At 59.0% G+C, this 23,885-nt stretch overlaps 3 protein-coding genes across 11 annotated transcripts; 2 read left to right on the top strand and 1 right to left on the bottom strand.

Moving 5' to 3' along the window:
- Positions 1 to 140: 140 nt before the first annotated feature.
- On the top strand, positions 141 to 7,182 carry GAA (alpha glucosidase). Its single transcript, XM_064150741.1, has 19 exons — positions 141 to 657; positions 738 to 883; positions 1,208 to 1,373; positions 1,776 to 1,872; positions 1,956 to 2,075; positions 2,234 to 2,352; positions 2,492 to 2,623; positions 2,783 to 2,893; positions 3,086 to 3,199; positions 3,309 to 3,393; positions 3,475 to 3,592; positions 4,002 to 4,135; positions 4,253 to 4,404; positions 4,645 to 4,793; positions 4,894 to 5,035; positions 5,227 to 5,325; positions 5,523 to 5,687; positions 6,125 to 6,277; positions 6,711 to 7,182. The coding sequence occupies exons 1-19, from the start codon at positions 298 to 300 to the stop codon at positions 6,768 to 6,770; spliced, it is 2,622 nt and encodes an 873-aa protein (XP_064006811.1). The 5' UTR covers positions 141 to 297; the 3' UTR covers positions 6,771 to 7,182.
- Positions 7,183 to 7,503: 321 nt separating this feature from the next.
- SGSH (N-sulfoglucosamine sulfohydrolase) lies at positions 7,504 to 12,125 on the bottom strand. Of its 3 annotated transcripts, none has more exons than XM_064150756.1 (8): positions 12,004 to 12,125; positions 11,556 to 11,716; positions 11,219 to 11,324; positions 10,510 to 10,660; positions 9,667 to 9,823; positions 9,346 to 9,427; positions 9,060 to 9,263; positions 7,504 to 8,434 (listed from the first exon to the last, which is right to left on the bottom strand). In XM_064150756.1, the coding sequence occupies exons 1-8, from the start codon at positions 12,089 to 12,091 to the stop codon at positions 7,875 to 7,877; spliced, it is 1,509 nt and encodes a 502-aa protein (XP_064006826.1). In that variant the 5' UTR covers positions 12,092 to 12,125; the 3' UTR covers positions 7,504 to 7,874. The 3 variants fall into 3 exon arrangements, with proteins under 3 accessions (XP_064006826.1, XP_064006827.1, XP_064006828.1); XM_064150757.1 differs by having other exon boundaries at positions 11,556 to 11,713; XM_064150758.1 differs by having other exon boundaries at positions 8,174 to 8,382.
- A 117-nt stretch (positions 12,126 to 12,242) lies between these two features.
- On the top strand, positions 12,243 to 22,675 carry SLC26A11 (solute carrier family 26 member 11). 7 transcript variants are annotated; one of them, XM_064150752.1, is made up of 16 exons: positions 12,243 to 12,678; positions 12,961 to 13,153; positions 13,357 to 13,442; positions 13,992 to 14,071; positions 14,899 to 15,041; positions 15,327 to 15,502; positions 15,658 to 15,730; positions 16,138 to 16,188; positions 16,524 to 16,584; positions 16,909 to 16,964; positions 17,085 to 17,225; positions 17,356 to 17,483; positions 17,884 to 17,983; positions 18,257 to 18,393; positions 18,739 to 18,811; positions 22,290 to 22,675. In XM_064150752.1, the coding sequence occupies exons 1-16, from the start codon at positions 12,481 to 12,483 to the stop codon at positions 22,298 to 22,300; spliced, it is 1,707 nt and encodes a 568-aa protein (XP_064006822.1). In that variant the 5' UTR covers positions 12,243 to 12,480; the 3' UTR covers positions 22,301 to 22,675. The 7 variants fall into 7 exon arrangements, with proteins under 7 accessions (XP_064006822.1, XP_064006820.1, XP_064006819.1 ...); XM_064150750.1 differs by lacking the exon at positions 22,290 to 22,675 and adding an exon at positions 19,244 to 20,848 and having other exon boundaries at positions 18,260 to 18,393; XM_064150749.1 differs by lacking the exon at positions 22,290 to 22,675 and adding an exon at positions 19,244 to 20,848.
- The last annotated feature ends 1,210 nt before the right edge of the window (positions 22,676 to 23,885 follow it).

The raw sequence follows: 23,885 nt of genomic DNA, 5'->3' as shown, positions 1-23,885 counted from the left end.
GCGAGCCCTTTCGTTTGTCTCGGTTTCCATTTTGCTGCATTTTCGCTTCCGTGATGGGGGTTTGCGGCCGGTGCAGCCTTGACTTTCGAGCTGGAGCAGCCGCCCAAGCCATCGCTCTCCCCTCGGCTTCTGCTTAGGCTCTGAGCAGCGGCGGCGGCGGCAGGGGCTGAGAACTCCGGGAGGCGGAAAGGACCCACCTGGGCCCGGCGCGGTGCTCGGGGCCAGCCCCGCCCCTCAGCCGGCGGCGTGACGCGAACCACTACCGTCGCGCTACCGGGAGGCCGGGCCGGCGAGGCCATGCCGGCGCCGCGGTCGCTGGTCGCTGCCGCCGCACTGCTGGTCCTCGCCGCCACTCCCAGCCCTGGGACCGCCAGCTGCGACTTGCCCTCGGACGACCGTTTCGACTGCGGCCCCGAGCGGCTCCTGTCCCGGGAGGACTGCGAAGCGCGGGGCTGCTGCTACGTGCCCGCCGGTCCCGGCCCACCCTGGTGCTTCTTCCCCCAAGGCTACCGAAGCTACCGTGCGGAGAACCTGACGGCTACCGCTACCGGCTACACCGCCCGGCTCCGCCGCGTCGCTGCCAGCTTCCTGCCGGAGGACGTGTGCTGCCTGCGGCTGGACCTGGCGCTGGAGACCCCCACCCGCCTGCGCTTCACGGTGCGCCCCGACCCCAGCCCTGGCCGTGGGCTCGGCTCTAAGGGCCGCCCCCCGCTGACTCCCAGTCTTTGCCCCGGCAGCTGCGGGACTCGGCCCGGCAGCGCTACGAGGTGCCGCTGGCCACGCCACAGGTCAGTGGCCGAGCCACATCCACGCTCTACGAGGTGCAGGTGAACCAGGATCCCTTCGGCCTCGTCGTCTACCGGCAGCGGGACGGGCGGGTCTTGTAAGTGCCTTCCCGCAGGGATTTGGGCTGGAAGCGGGACCTGAGGCCAGTCCCAGTGAATGGGAGAAAGGGAAGCTGGAGTGCTGCAGGGGGGACACTGGTGACAGCAGCAGGGTGGCAGGCAGCAGCTGCAGGGGGTTTGCCGTGACCCTCTGCATTTCAGGGCCTGGGAAGGGTATTCCGGCGCTCAGCCAAAATCTGGCTCTGTTTCACTTGGTGATGAGCATCCATGTCCCTCCCTCAGGCTGGCTGCCCTCCAGCTCTCTGCTCCCTCCTCCCTGGTCACCAGGGCTGCTTGCTGGAGCGTCCCTTTCTCTCCGGCAGGCTGAACACCACCGTCGCTCCCCTCTTCTTCGCAGACCAGTTTCTGCAGATCTCTACTTCCTTGCCCTCTCGTTTTGTTTCTGGGCTGGGGGAGCACCTGACACCGTTGATTCTCAGCACAGCATGGACCAGGGTCACCCTCTGGAATCGGGACATGGCGCCCGCGGTATGGAGCAGAGCCGAGGGACAGGGAGGTGGCTCACTTGTACTCAGAGAAGTGGCCTCATGTGACCAAGGTCTTATGCCTTGACCAGGCTGGGGAAAGGTGTCCGTGCCACTTGAGCTCTCAGATCTGTCCTCGGCCCTGGGCAAGCCCCTGGGACTGTAGTCCCTCCTCCTCAGGGCCCTGTGCAGCCCAGAAGCCACTTTTCTCTGTAGGGACCAGGGATGGTGCTTGGGGCAGAGCTGTACTGACTCAGGCAGTGTTAGGGGCTTCAAGCCCTGGGTTGGCATCTCAAGACAGGACAGTGCTCCTGGATAGAGGCAACGGGCAGGCGAGTGGGTGGGTGGGTGCTGTGCCAGGGTCTCTGGTGGAGCTTTGCTGACACCACACTGTGCTTTGCTCCAGCCCCAGGTCAACCTCTATGGCTCCCACCCTTTCTACCTGGTGCTGGAGGATGGTGGTTCAGCTCATGGTGTCTTTCTGCTGAACAGCAACGCAATGGGTGAGTCCCATGGAGGTGCTGGGCACAGGCTTGGCCCCTGCCCTCATCTGCGTCTTGTTCATCTGGTGCTTCTGCTTCCCCAGATGTGCTCCTGCAGCCCAGCCCAGCCCTGACCTGGCGCACAACGGGTGGCATCCTGGACTTCTATATCTTCCTGGGCCCTGACCCCAAGAGCGTGGTGCGGCAGTACCTGGACGTTGTGGGTAGGGCCAGGCTGTGGCTGGGGAGCATGGGCACTGCTGGGGTGGCTTTGCTGGGATGCTGCGAGTGGCACAAGCATAGCAGAGCAGCGCTGTGGGGAAGTGTGATGCTGAGATGTCCCTGGGGTCACTTGGCCAGCACTCAGCCTCTTGGTTTCCAGGGTACCCTTTCATGCCCCCATACTGGGGCCTGGGCTTCCACCTCTGCCGCTGGGGCTACTCCTCCACTGACATCACCCGAGAGGTCGTGGCCAATATGTCAGCAGCTCGCTTCCCTCAGGTAGGTCTTGGCTGCTCTCTGAAGTCTCTGCCAAAAATGGCCATGGAGGGGCTGATGGAAAGCCCTTGTGGGGATGGGGTCTTGTGGCAGCATGCAGGGGTCCCTGCTCCTTACTGAGCACCAATGCCACCATCGCCAGGACGTGCAGTGGAATGACCTGGATTATGCAGATGCCAAGAGGGATTTCACCTTCAACAAGAAAAACTTTAAGGACTACCCAGAGATGGTGCAGGACTTCCACCGCCGTGGCCTGAGGTACATCATGATTGTGGTGAGTGACATCCTTGGCTGTGCTGGAGCTCCCCCACAGGGAGGCTGGTACTGAGGGTCCCGGCTGCCCCCGTGGATGATGATGGAGCTTCCTTTGAGGAAGGTGAGGGAGGCTGTCTCCTGCCCGTGCTGGTGAAGCCCTGGCTTTGTGCCCTGTCAGGATCCTGGGATCAGCAGCTCAGGGCCTCCTGGCACCTACAAGCCGTACGACGAGGGACTGAAGCGAGGAGTCTTCATCCGCAACTCCACGGGGCAGCCCCTGATTGGGAAGGTGCGTGTGGGGTGCAGCCCCAGTCCCTGTGTGAGGGGGCTTCAGTGGAGCCACGTTGGGAAGGACCCTGAGAGCTGGAGGGAGTCACCCACGGAATGGCTGTAGTGGAGAATGGGGTGAGACATGGGGGCTGTGGGGTGCAGCAGGCCCGAGGACAGCAGGTCTTTGCCTGTCGCTCTCTCCCTGCTCCAGGTCTGGCCGGGTCCGACAGCCTTCCCGGACTTCACCAACCCAGAGACTCACGAGTGGTGGCATGACATGGTGAAGGACTTCCATGATCAAGTGCCCTTCGATGGCATGTGGATTGTGAGTGTCTCCCGCAAAGCTGCCACCTGTGGGTCCCCAGCTGGGCTCCAGTGTGGCAGTGAGACCATCCCATTGTTTCCCTTCCCTCCTCTTCCCTTGCCCTCCAAAGGACATGAACGAGCCGTCCAACTTTGTGGATGGCTCCCAGGATGGCTGCCCCAACAACATCCTGGAGCAGCCACTTTATGTGCCAGGTATGGGGAGCCCCAGGAGAAGCCCAGGGCATGCTCCAGTCCCCACCAGGTGGGCTCTGAGTCACTACCTCTCCCATGCAGGTGTGTTTGGAGGACGCCTCCAAGCTGGGACCATCTGTGCCTCCAGCCAGCAGTACCTGTCCTCCCACTACAACCTGCACAGCCTCTATGGGCTGACCGAGGCCATTGCCACCCACGAGTAAGCCTGGGGCTCGTGCCACAGCTCTAGCTGTCCGTGAGGAGTTGATGTGCATCCCAGGGGATGCCAGAGCCAGGAGCCTGCATTGTAGTGTGGGCAATTGGGGCATGGTGGGTGTTCAATGGGTGGGTGAGGGTTTGGTTTGTAACACAGCTACCTGCTGCTGCCAGCCTAGTGCTGGATGGGTCTTGAGTGGGTGCAGTGTGGTCATGCTGGCTCCTGGGCTGGAGAATTGTGTCCTGAGCACTGTCTTGTGTCCCCTGACCCATGGATGAGATGGCACTGGATGTCTGCCCTGGCTTGTCCTAGTTCTGTGGTGCTGCTGGGAGCCACTGAACCCCTTTCCTGTCTGAGTGGTGCTGAGCAGCCCTGTCTGAGTGGTGCTGAGCAGCTGCTGTCCTGCCCACAGCGCACTGCTGAGGATCCGGGGCCAGCGTCCCTTTATCATCTCACGCTCCACGTTTGCTGGGCACGGGCGCTACGCAGGGCACTGGACAGGGGACGTCAGCAGCAGCTGGGAGCAGCTGTACTACTCTGTACCAGGTAGGCTGCAAGGTCCTGGGGTCACATCCACCACCGCTTTCCTCCTGCACTTCCCCCATAGCTGAGGCCTTCTCTGTGGCCTCCATGACCCGGATGCCCTTTCTGCCCCCTCCGTAGAAGTGCTGCTCTTCAACCTCTTTGGAGTGCCACTGGTGGGCGCTGACATCTGTGGCTTTGCTGGAGACACGTCCGAGGAGCTGTGTGTGCGCTGGACCCAGCTGGGCGCCTTCTACCCCTTCATGAGGAATCACAACGACCACGGTGCCCGGGTGAGCACCCCGGCAGGCAGTGTGCAGGGTGGTGGCTGTGTGGATGGGGCAGGGGTGGATGCTCTGGGGTTGTGCAAGCAGCTGCCCTGCCGGCAGGGTAGGGTGGCTGGTGTGGCTGCTGTGACATGTGCCATTGGTGCCAGGCTCATGCCTCGCAGGATGCCACCCCACGTGCTCAAAAGGCACCCTTTGTTCCTCCCTTTGTGGTCTGAGCATCCTCCTTTGGCCTCTCTCCTGCAGCCACAGGAGCCATATGCCTTCAGCGCGGCTGCCCAGGCAGCCATGAGGAGTGCCCTCCGCCTCCGCTACTCCCTCCTGCCCTTCCTCTACACCCTCTTCCACCGCGCTCACTCCGCCGGGGAGACGGTGGCACGGCCTCTCTTCCTCGAGTGAGTGCCAGCCTGGCCGAGGCCGACGGGTGCCAGGCTCAGCGGCAGGTGGGTGCAGGTTCTCCCTGGGGCTGCACTACCCTTCCCTATCCTTCCCCAGGTTCCCTAAGGACCCCAACACGTGGACTGTGGACCGCCAGCTGCTGTGGGGTGGGGGCCTGCTCATCACACCCGTGTTGGAGGCAGGAAAGACCAAAGTCAGCGGCTACTTCCCAGCGGGGACGTGGTACAGCCTGGCAGGGGTGGGTGCTCCCTTTCTCTGCCTCAGGGCTTTCAGGTGGTCACGAGTGGGTTCCTGCACCCCACTGCTGGTATCAGCCCCCCAGGGCTGTGCCTTGCCTGCCTTTGCTTGTGGCCATTCAAGAGTGGTAACCTTGGGTTGAGACCCTCTCAGCCACACCATGCCCTGTGTCTGTTCCTTCCTCTTGTTTAGGACTCCACCATCCACAGCAAGGGGCAGTGGATCCTCTTACCAGCTCCCCTGGACACCATTAATGTTCACGTCCGTGCTGGATACATCCTGCCCTTGCAGGTGAGCCTCTCAGCACTGTGGTGATGCCACTGCAACCTGCCTGGCCAGCCCCCACCTGTGATGGGGCAGGGCGGAGGGCTGTGACAGTCACCAGCAGCCTGGACATGGCTGAAGGAGCTGAGCCTGTGGTGCTTGGCAGGGGCTGGGGGAAAGCTACTCAGGCAGTACTTGAAGCTGTTCCTAATCCTGTGCCCCAGGAGCCTGCGTTCAGCACTGCCCAGTCCCGCAAGAAGGGCATGGCCTTGGTTGTGGCACTGACACCAGATGGCTTCGCCAGAGGAGACCTGTTCTGGGATGATGGGGAGAGCTGGCAGAGCTTTGAGAAGGGAGACTACACTGAGATCCTCTTCCTGGCCACGCGTGTGAGTGAGGAGGCACTGCCTACATCCAGGCCTTTGCTGCCACATGTAGGTGCTAGTGTCTATGGGACGCCTGGTCAGAGGCAGCACCATGCCCTGGTGCAGCCAAGCTGTATTGTGCCAAAGGAGTCAGACTGAGCAGCTGCACCACTGTGTGCTGATGGGGTGGTGAGGTCCCATGAGGGCTCTACCCTGCTGTGAGCCCTTTTAGGAGGGAGAGATGCTACTCCAGAGAGCTTTCTGCTGTCATCTTGCACAGCAGTTGATGCTCTCCAGTTCTGTCCTGATAAAAGGCTTAGCTGCTCTCCAGAGATGGCAGCATGCCCATGCAATGCCCTGCAGACAGGCAGCCTGTTGGGCAGGGCACATGGAGGAGCCCTGGGTGCACACAGGGTGGCTGGCACCTGAGAGTGCAGGATGACAGTTCCCTGTCCCCACAGGGTGCTGTGCTCAGCCAGCTGCTACAGGCGAGTGCTCACCTCGATGGGGTCCTGCTGGAGGCTGTGACTGTGCTGGGTGTCACCAGCCCTCCCCGTCAAGTTCTGGCCAATGGTGACCTTGTGGATGACTTCTCCTATCGCAATGACACCCAGGTGAGTGCTCAACCCTATCATGAGAGGGGGTGATGGTGGTGGGGAGCTGCCAGCAGGGCTCAGCCAAGGAGCTGGCTGGTTTTGGCCCCGGTGGTGGCATCAGTACCTATTTTTTGGCACCAAGTGTAAAGGGTTGCCTGGCATGGGATGGATTGCTGTTCTGGGGCTGGATTAGACCATGAAAGGGGACAAGGATGGGGAGATGGATGGAAACAGTGCATGGTGATGGGGCTGGAGCTCTGCAGAGAGCAGTGACACAGCTCTGCTGCTGAGGCTGTCTGCTATGGGCACGTTTTCTAGGGGGTCTGCAAGACTGGGGCTGTGCCAGGCTGCATCTCTGTGTGCACCCTGAGGAAGGCCCTTGGTCTGACACCCTTCAGGCTCTGTCCTGGCCAGTCCTCAGTGTGCTGTGACCCTTCCTTCTCCCCTCCAGGTGCTGAGAGTCCCTGTATCACTGCCCATGTGGGAGCAGTTTGTGATCACTTGGTCCTGAGCCCAGGCTTGCTTCGTGCTGTTCAGCAGGGAGAGATGATGCTGCTGCCTTCATCTCTGGAGCCTAATCCATCCCATACTGTGGAGAAACAGAACAGTTGCTGCTTCTCCATGCAATTCAGCTCCTAGGATTTGCCTTCCTTTCTGATATGAGCTCATCACTGTGTGCACTGGACTTGTCCTGGCAGGCCTTGTGCAGCCCCTGGGGATGGGGAACCTCTTACCTCCCCCAGGATGGGGGAAAACCACCAGAGTGCCTTGGAAGACAGCAAACCTGTTAACAGGCAGAGCTGGTAACCTGTGGAGGGACTGTGGGCAATCTCCTGGCTATTCTTTTGGGGAGGGAGATCTGCACAGTGGGGTAAGGGAACAGTGCTGTGAATAAAGCTGCTGTTTGCTGGAAGCAGCTTGAAGCTGTGCCCTTTTGCCTCTCTGCTACTGCCTGTCCTGGCTGGAGTGCCCCCTGGTTCAGCCCACCCTGGCTGCAGTCCTCCCCAGCTCCATCCCTGGGCTGCCAGCAAGGTCACTTGCACCTGTTGCAGGCTTCACCCCATTTCCCAGAGCATTGGAGGTCCCCCGGCTGCTCTTGCAGCCCTGGCTGTGCCACACAGCCCCTTGCCCCATCTGTCCAGCTGGTTCTGAGCCCAGGGACTGCTGCCCTTGGGGGCTCCCAGCTCAGGCTGACTCTGGTCGAGCCTCTGCTGCACAGGGAGGGAGCAGACGCTGTCACTGTGTACTTTGGGTGCTTTGTGTATTCTGTTACATTAAACTGCATCCCTGCCATCTCCTCACTGTGTAGCAAGCAGTGCCACACAGACTCTGCGGTGCCAGGAGCTGCCCAGGACACCCTCAGCTCCAAGTACAAGCGGAGCCCTCTCCTCCAGAGGCTTTCTTGAGGAGCAACCTATCCTTAAGGCTTCTCTGATTGAAAACAGAGGATCCCTGAAAGCTCCAAGCCCAGATGGTGTTTGCAATCCAGAGAGCAGAGCCTCAGGGTGTCACCCAGGGATTTGCGACTGGCCCAGCCGAGATCTTGCTCCGCTTGTGCCTGATGGGCAGCACAGGGCTGTCCCCTGGCAATGGCGATGCCAGGCAGAGGTGATGCTCACAGCTCGTTGTGCAGTGGCCGGCACTGGGGGCTCAGTTTCTCCTCCAGGACAGCATCAGGGGCACAAACCCAGGGGTCCCCTGTGTCCCACTGCCACTTCAAGAGCTGTGCGCGAAGCAGCCGGAGGACAGCGGCGTAGCGGGGGTTGGAGGCCAGGTTCTGGCTCTCCGTGGGGTCCTGGCTGCAGTCAAAGAGCTCCCAGCGGTCCCTGTAGTAGTACTGGTGCAGGGACTTGCTCCAGTGGGTTGGCTGCCCGGCCCTGGTGCGGTTGAGCAGGTCTTGGAAAGTGGGTGAGACGTAGAAGTCCTGGTCGATGGGGAAGGGCATCTTGTAGTTGAGGTTGTGAACGAGGCGGAACTGCCGGTGCTGGATCGCTCGCATGGGGTAGTACATGGTCACCTCGTGGTGGCTCTGGCTGCTGAAAGCAGTGTCCCACGGCTGCTCTGACACCAGTGCTGGCAGGAGAGACTTTCCAGTGAGCTGCACTTGCTTCTTGCCAAAGATACTGTAAGAAGGGTAGGGGATGGAGAACCAGTCCAAAATGGTTGGTGTAAGATCTGCAAGGGAAGAGAAAGGGGAGAGGAGGGGCTGGTGCTTGCGGGAAGAAAGCAGCCATGGAGAAGGGCAGAAAAGACCCTGGGATGAAGAGGAGGCTCCAGAGAGAAGTTACTGAAGCCTTCCAGTAATTAAAGCAAGCCCATAAGAAAGATGGTTCTTTCCTACAGACTTCTTACCAAGACCTGCTGGTGACAGGACAGGGGTTGATGGTTTCAAACTGAAAGATGAGCAACTTAGACTAAATAGAAATAAGACATCTTTTACACTACCTTAGGTCATCCGGAGGGGTGGTAGATGCCCCATCCCTGGGAACACTCTAGGTCAGGTTGGACAGGGCACTGAACAACCTGTGTCAGTTGAAGATGTCCCTGCTCACTGCAGGGAGTTTGGACTAAATGACCTTTAAAGGTCCCTTCCAACCCAAACCATTCTGTGATGACATTCCTGCTGCCCTGTCATCCCTTCTCTCCCTTCCTGGGGCTGGCTGTGCCAATGCCAAGGGCTGCAGGCTGTCCTCTAGGACCATGACCCTACATTTCAGCGTGGAGAGGATGGAAACCAGCTCCCATCCCCTGGCCTCAGCTCTGCATGCCCTGCTCCCTCCTGGGGTGTGTGAGCTCTTACCCAGGAGGGTGGCGAAGGCCTGGCTGACCTGTCCCCAGCGCTGGGTGTGTTCTGGAGAGGAGATCAGCAGGGGCTCAGCAGTGCCTGACCGGTAGAGGTTGGTCCTGCCACTGGGGAAGGGGATGCCGTTGTCAGAGGTGTAGATCACCAGCGTGCTGTTGTGGAAGCCAGCACGCTGCAGCTCCTCCAGGACCAGCCCAATCCCTGCAGACAGAGGAAGAGAGCTGAGGGAGGGTGGAGGGACTGTGGAGCTCACTGGTGCCGGTCTGGCCCCTTTGGCTCCTACCTTGGTCCATGCGCCCAATGGTTGTGTACTGGGCTGCCAGGTCTGCCCGGGCAGCTGGTGTGTCTGGAACAAAGTGGGGGACCTAAACAGAGAAATAAAGGTGCCACATGGCTGCCATGAAGGAGGGTGTAGGTATGCTGGAGAGGCCTTCACCAGCTTTTGCCCGTACTGCTGATGGCAGTGACCAAGGTGGGGGCCAGCCCACAGCCACCCTGCCTCCAGCAGACACCGCTGTCATGTGCAGCCCCTGTGTGGCCCTATGCTGTCCCATACAGCCCCACAGAGCTTCACTCAGCCCCACACAGCCCCCCAGGCTCCCACCTGCACGTGCTCTGGGTGGTAGATCTGTGGCTTCCAGTCAGGGATCCAGCCCATGCCGCTCTCTCCGTTGCCAAATTTCTCACAGAATGCCCCATACTGGGGCTGGGAGTGCCCACAGCGGTGGGGGTCATGAAAGGCCACATAGAGGAAGAAAGGCCTAGAGATGAAGAGGGTGGAGAGGGTGTAGCAAAAGTCTGCCCTTACCCCTTGAGACCTTCCCTGGGAGCTGCCATCACCACGGAGACTCCTACCTAATCTGACCTTCTGCCTGCATTGTCCACCATTCTTTTTATGGAGCAAAGCTGGAGGTGGATAGATTCAGCCTGGATGTGAGGAGGAAGTTGTTCAGCATGAGAGTGGTGAGAGGCTGGAATGGGTTGCCCAGGGAGGTGGTTGAGGCTCCATCCCTGGAGGTGTGTAAGGCCAGGCTGGCTGAGGCTGTGGGCAGCCTGATCTAGGGTAGGGTGTCCGTGCCCATGGCAGGGGGTTGGAACTATATGACCCTTGTGGTCCCTTCCAACCATGACTGATTCCATGATTCTATGATATGGGATTACCCATAGACAAGGTGTCCCTTCCTATTTGTGGCCAACTGGGACAGGCTGTCTGGGGGAGTTTGTGGAGTCTCCCTCTCTGGAGGTATTCAAAACCCTCCTGGATGTGATCCAGTGTGAGCTGGTCTAGGGGATGTTGCTCTGGTAGGCTCAGACTGGCTGATGTTTTGCTGTCCCTTCCAGACCCTGGCACTCTGTGATTCTGTGGCACAGGTTCAGCGTGGCTGGTTTCCCACTCCTCTCCCGTGCCTCCTTGCAGCTCAGCCCAGGAACACAAGGTCCAGCTCACCTCTCATCCTGGCTCTGCAGGAACTGCCGAACCAGCGCTTTGATTCGAGTGATGTTTCTCCCAACCTGCAAGACTGAACTGTTCTCCTCTGTGTAGGCAAAGTCGAAGGGGTAGACAGCCTCAGGTCCAACGTGCTTCTTCCCAATTATCCCTGCAAGAGCACAGACACAGGGGAAGGGGCACACAGGTGTGTGCCAAGAGCAGGGGGTAGGATGCTGGCTGCTGCTGTCTCCTCCTTGGAGGCTGATGCAGCTCATCTGCTTCAGCATGGCCTGTGCTCAGCAAACGCTGCTGAGGGTGGAAAATGCTGCTGGCTTCTCCAGTCATTTCTGACAGCTGCAGAGGCACTTCCCTGTCTGGGTAGAAAGCAGGACCCATCTGGGGACCACGTTGCCCCAGGTCACAGGAATGGGTAAGCACTAGAGCAGCTGAGCTGTCTGGGTGGATGTTTATGTCATGCACCAGCCTTGTGTGAACCTGCAAACCAGAACCAAGCAGGATGGGGGGTGAAAATAGAGCTGAGATAAAAGAGGGACGGCAGAGGAGCAGTGGTTGGGGCAAGCAAAGCAAAGTGCAGGTGTCAGCACAAAGCATGGGTATGTTGGTGCTCTCCTTGCAGAATGGGTTAGGAGCCAAGCTCTCGCCCGATGAGGTTGGGTGCACAGGGTGGGGGGTTCCCTGCTTGTGTCACCTGCCCTGAGCTGCCCACCTGTCCGGATGTGTGCCTGGCTGAGCAGCTGGGGCAGGCTCCGCACGCCGTCGAAGGAGTTGAAGTGGTGCACATCCTGATGCAGTCCATACATCCCATTCTGGTGCTGCAGACCAGGGAAAACAACGCAGTTGGACAATGCCTGCCAGCTTGGCCCCCACACCAGTCCAGCCATGCCCCAAGTATAGGTGCATGGGAAGCAAGTTCCAGGAAGCAGGGAAAGAAGGTCAGTGGACAAGGAGGATTGCCAGGTCCTGTGACCACACCGTCTCTGGCCATCCCCAAATGCCCACTGCAGACTGGCAGCTGCCACCTGCAGTGTGTCAGGTGTCTCTACCTGGGGTAGGCCTGTCAGGATGCTGGCCCGGCTCGGAGAGCAGCTGCTGACAGAGGTGAAGGCGTTCTGGAAGACCACACTGCGCCGAGCCAGCGCGTCCAGGTTGGGGGTCCGGATTGCCGAGTTGTTGTAGGTGCCACTCTCAAAGCCACCGTCATCTGCTGCAACGGGAGGGGTACGGAATGAGCCCAGCAGCACCGAGACTGCCCCCTGGCATGTCCCTAACGATGCGGGTGTGCAGAGCCCGGAGGACGCTACTGACACTGGGAGCACCCATGGCCCGGATCATCCCAGCAGAGGGGATGCAGCGGAACGCCCGGGGCCGTTTCTCCCCTGTCCTGGGGCCGTCCAGAGACACCTCGCCGCGGGGTCGGTCTCAGGGCTGCCGGTTGCGAGGTCAGACCCAGCACTGGTTCCGGGGCTCCGCCGGGCCGGCAGCTGCACTTACCCAGGAGGAGCAGCACATTGCGGGCCGGAGCTGGGGTTCCGCCGGTCCCGAGCGCGGACAACAGCAGCGTCAGCGCCAAATGCCGCATGGCAGCGGCAGCGGCAGCGGCACCGGCAGCGGCACCGGCAGAGGGGCGGCGGCGAGGCTCGGCGGGGCTCAGCGGTTCCTCCAGCCGCCCGGGCTCCTCCTCTGTCCCGGTCACATGAGGCAGTCCCGGTGGCTCAGATCCGGCCCGGGCGGAGCCGGCGGGAGCCCGCGGCTGAGGAGTGCGGTGTCGCCGGTGGCTCCCGCACAACCCCGGTGGAACCTCTCTTCAGGTCCCCGGCCCCGCCGGGTGTCCGATCCAGTTGGTCCCGGGCCGGCTGCGACCCCTCGGCCCCTCCTCTCCCCCGGCGACCCGGGAGCTCTGGCTCCCGCGGTGTGTACAGAAGGTCCCGGGGGCCAGAGGCGGCGGGGCTGGGGGCAGCTGTCCCGGCCATGGCAGCTCGGGATACGTGGCAGCGGGGGCAGCGATGCGGGTGGCCCTTGGCACGGGCGAAGCTGCCCATCCTGCGCTGGCTCCCGCACTATTCCCTGGCCTGGCTGCAGTCGGACCTGATGGCCGGCCTGACCGTGGGGCTCACCGTCGTGCCGCAGGCGCTGGCCTACGCCGAGGTCGCCGGGCTGCCTCTGCAGGTGGGTGGCGGTGCCCTGCAGCCGTGGGTGCCAGGGGACACCTGCTCGCTGACCACAGCCCGCGGCCTGGCAGTAGGACGGGCGGCGCTGGGCGGGCAGTGGCCGAGGGCTGGTGCTGTGCAGTCACCCATTTTCCGGGCTGGGAGGGTGCAGACGCCGTGGGTTTGCCCAAGGCTGTCTGCAGGCACCGGAGGGACCTGACAGCAGCTCAGTCCTCCTCGTCCTGGAGGTGCCTGGCATCGCTCAGCTCTGCCGTGCTGGTGTTCTCTTGTCTCCGTGCAGTATGGCCTCTATTCTTCCTTCATGGGCTGCTTTGTCTACTGCTTCCTGGGCACTGCCAAGGACGTGACGCTGGGTCCCACGGCCATCATGTCGCTGCTTGTGTCTTCTTATGCCTTCCACCAGCCTGTCTATGCCATCCTGCTCACCTTCCTCTCCGGCAGTATTCAGCTGGCCATGGGGCTCCTGCACCTCGGTGAGATGTGCTTGCCGTGCGTGGTTGTATTTTTAGGGTAGCACCCTGTGGTTGTCGTGTCCATCCATCTGTCCCCTGCCCTCGGTCCTCTCTAAGACACTGGGGTTGCCCTGCTAAGACTTATGACAGCTCTGTGTGCATGCCAAGAGCATGTGTTCCCAGCTGGGGCTAGCAGTGTGTTTATTGCCTCCTATCTCGTGCAGGTTTCCTTCTAGACTTCATCTCCTGCCCTGTCATTAAAGGGTTTACATCAGCTGCTTCCATCACCATTAGCTTCAACCAAGTCAAGGTAGGGTCTGCTGGTCTGCCTTGGACACCTCATCCGCTGCCTCCTGGAGCTGGCTGTGCTGCAGAGCCGGGATATTTAGCACCGGGCTGGGAGATGTGCTTGGGGCAAGAGGCCACAGGTCCCCTCTGCCAGTGCTTCTGGTGGGTTCTTGAGTGCACTGCACTGAGCACATCCAGCTGAACTTAACCTCTGCCTGTGCCCACCTGGTGGCATTGAAGACACCAGTAAAAAGAGAACAGTCGGTTTGGTCAGTGATGGGCAGTTCTCAGGCATGGTGGGTTTGCAGCTCAGCTGGTCCCTCACTGGTCCCTCTCAGCGACCTGAGTCTCTCCAGCTCTTCTGAGGCTGCAGTGCTTCCCTTGTGGTTAACCGAAATCAGAGACTCCAGGAGGTGGCGTCAGGCTGTGCTGGGAGCCAGCAGGCCAGTGTTGGCTAATGGCTGTGGTCACAGTGCGGGCTGCTGCACTTGGCAAGGCACAGAAGGATGGCAGGGCTGGGGTAAGGAAGGGCTTGTGCTGGGCTTTCATCGGGCTTTGTCCTCCTGCACAGAACATCCTGGGGCTGCAGGGGATCCCTCGGCAGTTTTTCCTGCAGGTGTATGAGACGCTGCGGAGGATTGGGGAGACCAGGTCAGCACTGCCTCAACATCTGCCCTGCTCTGTCCTCCTGTGGGGTCTCACTCTGCTGCTTTGTATCACATCTCCTTGGGTCACATCTCAGACTGGTTTGTCAGTCCCTGCTCAGGGCTGTGACACAAGTGCTTGCTCTCAGCCATTTGCATTTGAGATGGAAGTTTGAAGATGGGGGAGCACATGGGCTCCCAAGATGCCAAAGAGGCAGGGTGGGGGATGGTTGTGCTGTTTTCCGCTCCCAGTTACATACAGCAGGGTTTTGGCAGCCCAAAGGCAAGAGCATCCTTGGAGCTGTCTGTGTGATAGATTCTCCTCCAGTTTTTGACAGTCTGAGAGGGAGCTCAGGCATACTTATGCCCGCCACTCTCCCCTGTTTGCTGCACTCAGGGCTCAGGGCCTGTGCCACAGCCTGGGTTTCACACAGTGCAGTGACACACAGGATTGGTTTCATCACAGCCAGCAGGTGTCTTCTTGTCTAGCTGTGGGACAGCAGCGAGAGCAGGAGGAGGCATATCCTGCCTCATGGATCCTGCCTGCCAACATGGGACCTTCTTCCATGTTTATGAAGAGCCAACAAACCCATGAGCATCGTACTGCTGGCTGGAGGAAACCCTCTTGTCCCTTGCCTGTAGTCCCCCCAGGGAAGTGACACATTTTGCCAGTGGTGTAGAGGTGCCAGCTGTGTCCTTGCCAGCTCTACACCTCCTGGTCAGGCAGAGCCATGGCATGTACCCGGGCACACGCTTTTCCTCCCACGGAGCTTTGGGACAGCTCTCCCTGGGCCCTGCAGCGTATTTGGATGGGCTGTGATGCATCTGTTGCAGGGCTGGGGACACTGTCTTGGGGCTGGCCTGCCTGGCTGCACTGGCAGGGCTCCGGGTGATGAAGAGCCACCTGCCCCGTGCTGCCTGTGTGGAGCCACTGGCTGCCAGGGTCAGTCACCTGATCGTCTGGACCTCTGCTACAGGTGCGTTGGCCATGCCTTCCCCCTCCCTTCCCACAGACATCCCTGCTGGGGGCTTGTCTCTGCAGGGCAGGGAGGAGACAGCCTGAAGCTGGTAAAGCCCAGGTTGGCAGGAGCTGAGACCTGGAGGTGAACTGAGGAGGGTAAAGTTCCAAAGGTGGTCCTGCCTCTGTGCATGCCCCTTTCTAATGCTTGGAAGACCTCAGCAGCTTAAGAACCCAACTCCTGCCATCCCTTCCCTCAGCCTGGGCTCTAGACAGGTTTTGATGGTTGCTCTCTCTGTTGCAGCACGCAATGCCCTTGTGGTCCTGTTTGCTGGCCTGGTTGCTTACTCCTTCCAGGTGATGGGCTCCCAGCCGCTCACACTCACCGGCAGCATCCCCCAGGGCCTCCCTCCCTTCCAGCTGCCACATTTCTCCATGGCTACACCCAATGGCACCATCCCCTTCCAGACCATGGTGGAGGTGGGTGCCAGGCTGGACAGCAGAGGATGGGCTCCCCACCAGCAGCTGTCTCCTTACTCTTGTGTTTGCTGGCTCTCTGCACAGCAGGAGAAGGCTCTGCTGTGGGGTGACTCTTGTCCCTTGGTGGCAACACTCACCACGTCCTTCCTTCCCAGGACATGGGGGTCGGGCTGGCTGTGGTCCCACTCATGGGCTTGCTGGAGACTGTTGCGATTGCCAAGGCTTTTGGTATGGCTGCACCAGGCTCCTGCTCCTGCACTGGCAGGAGTGGTCTCTGCAGCAGCTTGGGGTGCTGGGGAGGGTGCTGTTCCTACAGGGTCAGTGGGAGGGACTGGAGACTGGACTGCTGTGAGTCCAGTTCATAGCGTGGGCTGGCAGCAGGGGTCCCACTGTGTGCTGCTGACTCACTGGCCCTGGTCAGGCAGTTCCTCCACTGGGGAGTGGGCTCGGAGGATCCTGCAGTGTGCACAGCCAAAGTTTGCAGAGGAGCTGAGTACTGTCTTGGGGTGCTCCTGCACATGAGTGTGCTGGGGCATGGAGCCTGTGGCTGTGCCAGGTGTTGCTGGCCCTGCTGTGTGCGTGTGGCTGGTTGTGCCCAGGGGAAGCTCAGGATGATGCCACTTGTCTCCTTTCAGCCTCGCAGAACGATTACAGGATTGACCCTAACCAGGAGCTGCTGGCTATGGGTAAGAGGCCTCTCAGAGCAGGAGAGCAGGGCTTGGGGGTTAGCCTCAAGTGCAGCCATGTGTCCCACAGCCCCTGAGCTACCAAAGATTCCCATCTCAGCCATCCTATATCTACCTGAAGTTTTACTTTTCTTGTCTTGCAAGTTACCCCCAGCCCAAGCCTTTTTCACAGCATAGCAATTTCCAGAGCAGCCTAAGCCCAGCTCACGTGGCTGGACAGGCTCTGATCTGTCTCTGGCTACCAGCTGTCAGCAGCAACAGTGACCCATTGCGCGATGCTGGGCAGTGCCTCCCATAGGTGCTGCACCCCCAGCCCCTCTCCTTGTCCACCACAGGCTTTGCCAACATCCTGGGATCCTTCGTCTCATCATATCCCATCACGGGCAGCTTTGGCCGGTGGGTGACAGGATGCTTGCTGGGGCTGTGTGGTGAGGGGGCTCTGCATGATCTTAGGTACAAGATTGTGTGGACCCTGGTGAGTCCCTGAGATCACATCATGTTCCCTAGCTGCCCACATTTGCTACCAGGCTATGCATGCATCCTGCAGTGACCCTCTCTCCCATCTCGTGTGCTCTGCAGGCTTGCTCATGTTGCTCCCTGGTGGGGCCTGACAGGCTGAGTGGTTTTCCTGTGTGGGGGTCTCTGGGCAGTGGGTAGGGGCAGCTGCCTGCTCCAGCCAGCCCAGTGCAGCCGGGGTCACTCTGTTGCTCTGCATTTCAGGACAGCTGTGAATGCACAGTCAGGGGTCTGCACCCCTGCAGGAGGGCTCATCACAGGTAGAGCTCCCCCCAGCCTACCATGGGCTGCTCAGCAAGGCCCCCTGCCCAGCACCTGCTTCCCTTGGGCACCCTGGGCATTTGGGGCACCATGGCTCAGGTGCTCCATGTCTTCTGCAGGCACCCTGGTCCTGCTGTCACTGGCATACCTCACCTCACTCTTCTACTACATCCCCAAAGCAGCGCTGGCTGCTGTCATCATCTCAGCCATGGTCCCCATGTTTGATGCTGGCATCTTCAGGAGGCTCTGGCGGGTTAAGAGTGAGGACATGAGCCAGGGCTGGTTCACCCCCTGGTTCAACCTAGCTGTGCTTGCAGAGCAGGCACTGTCTCAAAGCACCCTGAGGCATGAGGACAAGGTGCAGCCAAGCCTGAGGTGTCTCTCTTTTAGGGCTGGACCTTGTACCCCTGTGTGTGACATTCCTGCTCTGCTTCTGGGAAGTCCAGTATGGCATTGTGGCTGGGGTACTGGTCTCAGGGATTCTCCTGCTCTACTCCATTGCTAGGCCCGCAGTAAAGGTGAGCTTCACACTTCCTCTTGCAGCAGGGCCAGCTGGGCTTGCCAGGGAGCTGGGAGAGAGCTCCCAAGGGCAGTGGGGTGTTGGGGTGCAGGATGCTTCTGTCCTGCTCTCTCCTGTGTTGCCAAATTGCTGTCAGTGCAGCACAGGGACTCTTTCAAAGAGCACAAGGAAGAGACTATCCCAGGAGCTGGAAGCAGGAGAGGGAGGCATTGCTGTCCCTTTTCCTGGTGAAGCTGGGGTGTGTGCAGGGGAGGGGTTCCCTGAGGAATGGAGGCTCCTGTATGTCTTCTTCCATCCAGGGGGAAGGTGCTTTGTCACATGGACAATAGTCCCTGCCTGGGGAAGTTGACAGCCCTGAGCTGCCCATAACTTGTCCCTTCCACTGGGATCTTATGCAGGTGTCAGAGGGAGATGTGCTCCTTGTGCAGCCAGGGAGCAGCCTGCACTTCCCAGCCATCGAGTGCCTTCGGGACACTGTGTGCAGCTATGCTCTGACAGGTACAGTGCTTCCTGGCCTGCCAGCTTGTCCTGAGGACCTGGCTGGGACCCTTCACTTCTGCCAGGGGTGCCAAGTGCTGCCCAGACCAATGGGCTGTGCAAGCAGCATCAACACAGCTTCCCTGTGTCAGGGACCAGCCTCTAGTTGCTGCTGCTTTCCTGAGGCTGTTTTTTCACCCCTTCCAGCCACAGCTCTGGCTCTTGAGGGCTGTGTTTCCTGAGCTGGTCATTTCTGGCCTCATCAGAGACATGACTATATGCTCTTCTTTCTAGCAGCATCTCCACCACGCTCCATCATCCTGGACTGTTGCCACATCAGCAGCATTGATTACACAGTGGTGGTGGGGCTGAGAGAGCTGCTGCAGGAGCTGCACAAGCATGGCCTCTCCCTGGCCTTCTGCAGCCTGCAGGTATGTGGGAAGCAGCCTCTGTGTTTTGTCCTGTTGCTTCTCCTTGCACCAGTTATCAGCTCTGCTCAACACAGCAGGGTCTGCACCCATGGGCCCAGCCCAGGTGCCTTCCACACGTGGCACTTGCTGTGAGGATGATACTACCTCTCTTCTGGTAGCACATTCATCACCTCAAGTGTCTTCATCTCAAAAAGATGGAGGTTGCAGCACCTGAGCCCAGCTGCCAGATGTGGGTGTGGCAGGGAAAGGCTGCATCCTCTGCCCTTGGTTGGCTGCAAGGCTCACAGCCCTGGAGAGAGAATGGGCAGCATCAGGCCTCCCCAGCCCAGGTTTCTCTGCCCACAGGAACCTGTTCTCCAAGTCCTCCTGTCTGCAGATTTAGAAGGATTCCAGCATTTCTCCAGCAGGGAGGAGGCAGGTGAGGCCATGGCTTGCCCTGAGTGCTGGGGTTGGAGTCCCCCAGGCTGCTGCTGAGTGGGGCTTTGGAAGGCAAATCTGACCTTTGTCAGGTCCTAGAGCTGCAGGGCTGGGTACGGGGGGGGGAGGCAGGCTGCAAGGGCTTAGCTCCTGGGAAGGTGAGAGGGGCCCATCCAAACAGCAAGGCTGACCCATCCCCAATGGTGAGCTGCTGTTGTTTAAGCCAGCAGGCAGCTGGACACCTGCCCTGGTTTTGGCTGGGATGGAGTTAATTTCCTCCCTGGAAGCTGGTACAGTGCTGTGTTTTGGATGTAGTGTGACAACAATGTTGATAACATGCTGGTGTTTTAGATTTGCTGAGCAGTGCTTAGGCTAAGTCAAGGACACCAACCCTGGCTTAACTCTGTCCTGCCTCTCCCACTTCCTGGCTCAGAGCTGTGCAGAGGAGCAGAAGCAGGGGCCAGGGGGGAAGCTCCTTCCACCAGCAGCAGTGAGAGTTTGCTGCTGCCTGAAGGCCTCACCCAGTGAGCTGAACAACTGCCAGGGACTTCCTCAGGGCCAGAGTCACCTTGCCATCTCCTCACCTCCCACCGTGACTACGGCAGGGCTGTACCTGCTATGCAGAGAAGTGGCAGTGACACCGTGGTGACATCTGACCAATGCTCTCCATGGATGCCACCTCCCCCTGCTCTGCCTCCCGGGCAGATGGATGGGATGCTGTCAGGGGACTGCCCTCATGTCTCACACAGGGGAAGGCAGAGCAGTACCAGCCCAGCCCCACCTGAGCTGTGCAGGTGACATGAGGGGAGGGAGTGCTGGAGCAGTACCAGGGATCCAGCTGGTACTGTCTCCTCAGCCCCACTGGAGCTCCAGCACCTCTGCAGGGCAAGGATAAGCAGTCCATGAATGGAATTAGTGGGGAAACACTGTTCCTATCACGGTCATTGGCAAAAAGCCATTCCTCCTCCAGGCCTTCCTCATCCTTGAAGCTGCTGTCTTTTTTAAATGAGCTGTTTTAATTCTGGAGACTATTCTGGCGCATACAGAACCATGACACAGAGCACATATTCTTGTCTAAGTGAGTTTCAAAGATGCTGGCACTGACCTCCAAGCCCAAGGGCATACTGCAGCTCAAAACCTCAGGCTGCAAGGTAGGGACAAGCTGAGAGAGTTGGAGGTGTTCAGACTGGAGAAGCAAAGGCTCCAGGGAGACCTTATTGTGGCCTTTCAGTACTTAAAGGGGCCGGTAGGAAAGATGGGGAATGCTTTTAGCAGGGCCTTGTTGTGACAGGACAAGGGGTAATGGGTTTAGATTAAAAGAGGGAGATTCACACTTAGATTACAAGAAAGAAATTGTTCGCTGAGAGTCATGAAACACTGGCCCAGGTTGCCCAGATAGAAGCCCCATTCCTGGAGCAATTCCAGGTCAAGTTGTGTGGGGCTCTGAGCAACCTGATCGAGTTGCAGATGCCCCTGCACACTGCAAGCAGGTTGAACTGAATGACTTAAAATATTTGTCACTTCCAACCCAGAACATCCCACGATTCTGTGATTTTAGGAAGAACAGCAGCGATTTTGCTCCTTACTGGTCCCTTTTGGTTTGTGAGGTGTTCTGCTAAATGCTGCCATTGGGCAGGGCTGGGCTGTCCTGCCCTCGCCTGACTCCTGCCTGGGCACCCAACAGGACAGGTACCATGAGACCAGTTTTGAGACAGTCACAGAATGGTGGGGGTTGGAAGGGACCTCCAGAGATCATCAAGTCCACCTCCTCTGCCAGAGCAAGATCACTTAGGGCAGGTCACATAGGAATGCATCCACACAGGTCTTGAAGATCTCCAGAGGAGACTTCACAACCTTTCTGGACAGCCTGTCTCCCTTACAGTAAAGCTTGCCTTGCTGTGAGATGGGTGCGAGGAGCAGCAGTGCTGCCAGGCAGTGGGTCTGGAGGGGATGGGATTCAAGGGAAGGCAGTTTTCCTGAGCTGTCCTTGGCTGACATTCCCATAAGAAGGATAAAATAAAGCGGGAATTGTAAATGACTCAGCTCTGTCTCTGCCTTCCTTTGGGGGAAGTTGTCGTTGGGTTTGGTTTTAGTTTTTTTTGGTGGTCTGGTTGTTTTTTTCATGTGGAAGGGACAAACGAAACTCTTAATTTCTGGACACTGCTTCTTGCCTGGAGAGTAAGTTTAGTTCTAGCCAGTCCTCATGGATTAGAGGGGCTAGGTGCAGCCTGACTTGGTTCTTAATACGCATGCCAGCTGGGATGTGTTGCTGTAGGTCCCTCAACAGACACGCTAACAGCCTAGTTTTGCTGTAGATCAGTTGCATTTAAGCAGTTGGATGCATGAATAGCACAGCTTATTTACGTGTGCAACACGGACAGGTCCTTTTAGACTGCCAGTGATGAGCTATAGAGAGCTCTAAGAAAGCACAATGGCAATTACAAAGGTAATTACCCGTGGTATAATTACCCACTCCGAGGCTGCAGATCTTACCAAAAGGTGTTCCTTCTGGGATAGGTGAGGAGGATGAAGCCCGTGGATCTTTTCTATATCACAGTATCACAGTATCATCAGGGTTGGAAGAGACCTCACAGATCATCAAGTCCAACCCTTTACCACAGAGCTCAAGGCTAGACCATGGCACCAAGTGCCACGTCCAATCCTGCCTTGAACAGCCCCAGGGATGGCGACTCCACCACCTCCCAGGGCAGCCCATTCCAGTGTCCAATGACTCTCTCAGTGAAGAACTTTCTCCTCACCTCCAGCCTAAATTTCCCCTGGCGCAGCCTGAGGCTGTGTCCTCTCGTTCTGGTGCTGGCCACCTGAGAGAAGAGAGCAACCTCCCCCTGGCCACAATCACCCCTCAGGTAGTTGTAGACAGCAATAAGGTCACCCCTGAGCCTCCTCTTCTCCAGGCTAAACAATCCCAGCTCCCTCAGCCTCTCCTTGTAGGGCTGTGCTCAAGGCCTCTCCCCAGCCTCGTCGCCCTTCTCTGGACACGCTCAAGCATCTCAGTGTCCTTCCTAAACTGGGGAGCCCAGAACTGAACACAGTGCTCAAGGTGTGGTCTAACCAGTGCAGAGTACGGGGGCAGAATGACCTCCCTGCTCCTGCTGACCACACCATTCCTGATGCAGGCCAGGATGCCACTGGCTCTCTTGGCCACCTGGGCACACTGCTGGCTCATGTTCAGGTGGGTATCAATCAGTACCCCCAGATCCCTCTCTGTTTGGCTGCTCTCCAGCCACTCCGACCCCAGCCTGTATCTCTGCATGGGGTTGTTGTGGCCAAAGTGCAGCACCCTGCACTTCGAGCTATATGGCTTTGGCGTCAAGTTTTCATCTAACAATTGGTTCCAAAACAGGGCTATCATTTACGCCTGAGTTTTCTGTTCTTATGTAAAGCGTAGGGGTGGGACTGCAGCCAGATCGCTAAGTCGGCTTTTCAGTTGCACAAACATTCCTTGATGGGTCTTTCAGCCTTGCTGTGAGAAGGAGGAGAAGGGGAAGGTCAGGACCACCCCTGGCCTCACTGCAGCACAGCTGGATCGTCACCCAGTCTCAGCGTCTGCACTGGACGCTTAACAGCGGTAATGGACTTCGCTGTTTTTCATCGTGTGTTTTTTGTCTGTTTTCAACACTGCTAAAGCAGTCCAAGGAAAAGAAACTGAAACCAAGCTCAGGCTTCCTGACTGCGTGAAGTCACACCCCGGCACAGCTCCGCCTGCCAAGGGTTTTTAGGGTTTTGCAGTGACAGCAGAGGTGCCCGGGAGCCACGGAACTGTGCGGGCCGAGAGATCCTGGTGCTGGGGGCTGGAAGGCTGTTTGTTTCTGCAGCGGAACAACACTGGGGGTGAGTTCCCTGCTGCACTGTCAGCAGATAAGCATTTGCAAAACTGGAAGGGCATAAGTGCGCTCTCTGCCCGCCCATCCATCCTCCATCCCTCTCCCCAGCAAGGAGTGCCCAGCACAGAGATGGAACGGATTTGACCTGTTCCGCTGCAGCTCAGTGCTGTGTGAGGTCGTGGTGTGGAAGCTGCTCTGCATGCCTTGAGAAGCTCTGTGAGACGGTGGCAGGAAAGGGTCCGGGAAACCTTCTGCCCAGGGGTGCTGGGAGGAGCAGGAGGGGGAAAAGAAAGAGGAACTGGGGTAAAAAGGGCTGGTTGTGTGTAAACAGTGTGTGTTCAAACTTGGGCGTGAGAGTGATAGCGAAGACCAGGTTTAGCTCAGTCCCAGTTGGATCCACTGGTGGGGCAACAGCCATGTTCCCATTATTGGCTGTTGGATCCAGCAGGCTGTATTTTCCTCCACCACCCTTGCCCTCTCCCACCACCCTTGCCCTCTCCACCATAGCTGGCAGGCCCTGCGCTGTCTGGAGTGGGTCACAGATTTAACAGAAGCGTGAAACACCCCACGGGCACCCCTCCTCAGCTCACAGAACCCCCTCTAGCAGCCCGGGGAAGGAGCCTGTTGATTTTTTACTGCCCAGGGACCAGAGGGGATCAGGAAGCCCAAGAGACCTTTCCCTTCAGGCAGTGCTGGGGTGCTTGATTTGTTTCCACACCACCGTCCCGAAGTGGAACAAGGAGACTTCGCTGGAGGTCTGGGAGCTGCAGAATGTGGGCTCAGAAGGAAGGAAAGCAGGCTCCAGGGCTGTTCCAAACCAGCCCGGGCGCTGGGCTGGGACTGGCCACCAGGTCCCTGACAAGTCTCTCCCGCGCCCTCCATTGCAGGTTGGGCTTTGGAAAAGACCCTTTGCAGCCCTTCTCCAGTGCCCAGGGTGATGCCCGGTAGTCTGACATCGCTGCTGTTTGCGGGTGCCAGGGGTCCCGGTGGGCAGGGGTTGTCACCTCCCCCCCGCTGCGGCAGCCGCGACGGGGCCGGACCCCATCGGGCGCTGCCCGATGGAAGGCAGTGGCCAGAGCCTCTTCCGGAGGCGATTGGCCTGGCCGGGGCCGGACCCCAACGGGGGCGGTGACATCTCAGAAACGAAACTTAGGGACGCGGCGGGAAAGCGAAAGCTTCTTTGGAGGGAAGCGGTGCCGCGGCTCGGCTCGGCGGAGCGGGCATTGCAGG

The sequence above is a fragment of the Pogoniulus pusillus genome, chromosome 11 (genome assembly GCF_015220805.1).
Source record: "Pogoniulus pusillus isolate bPogPus1 chromosome 11, bPogPus1.pri, whole genome shotgun sequence".
In the NCBI taxonomy this organism is placed as follows: domain Eukaryota; kingdom Metazoa; phylum Chordata; class Aves; order Piciformes; family Lybiidae; genus Pogoniulus; species Pogoniulus pusillus.
The sequence above is the reverse complement of the archived record's forward strand: the minus strand, read 5'-3'. Positions and strand labels throughout refer to the sequence as shown.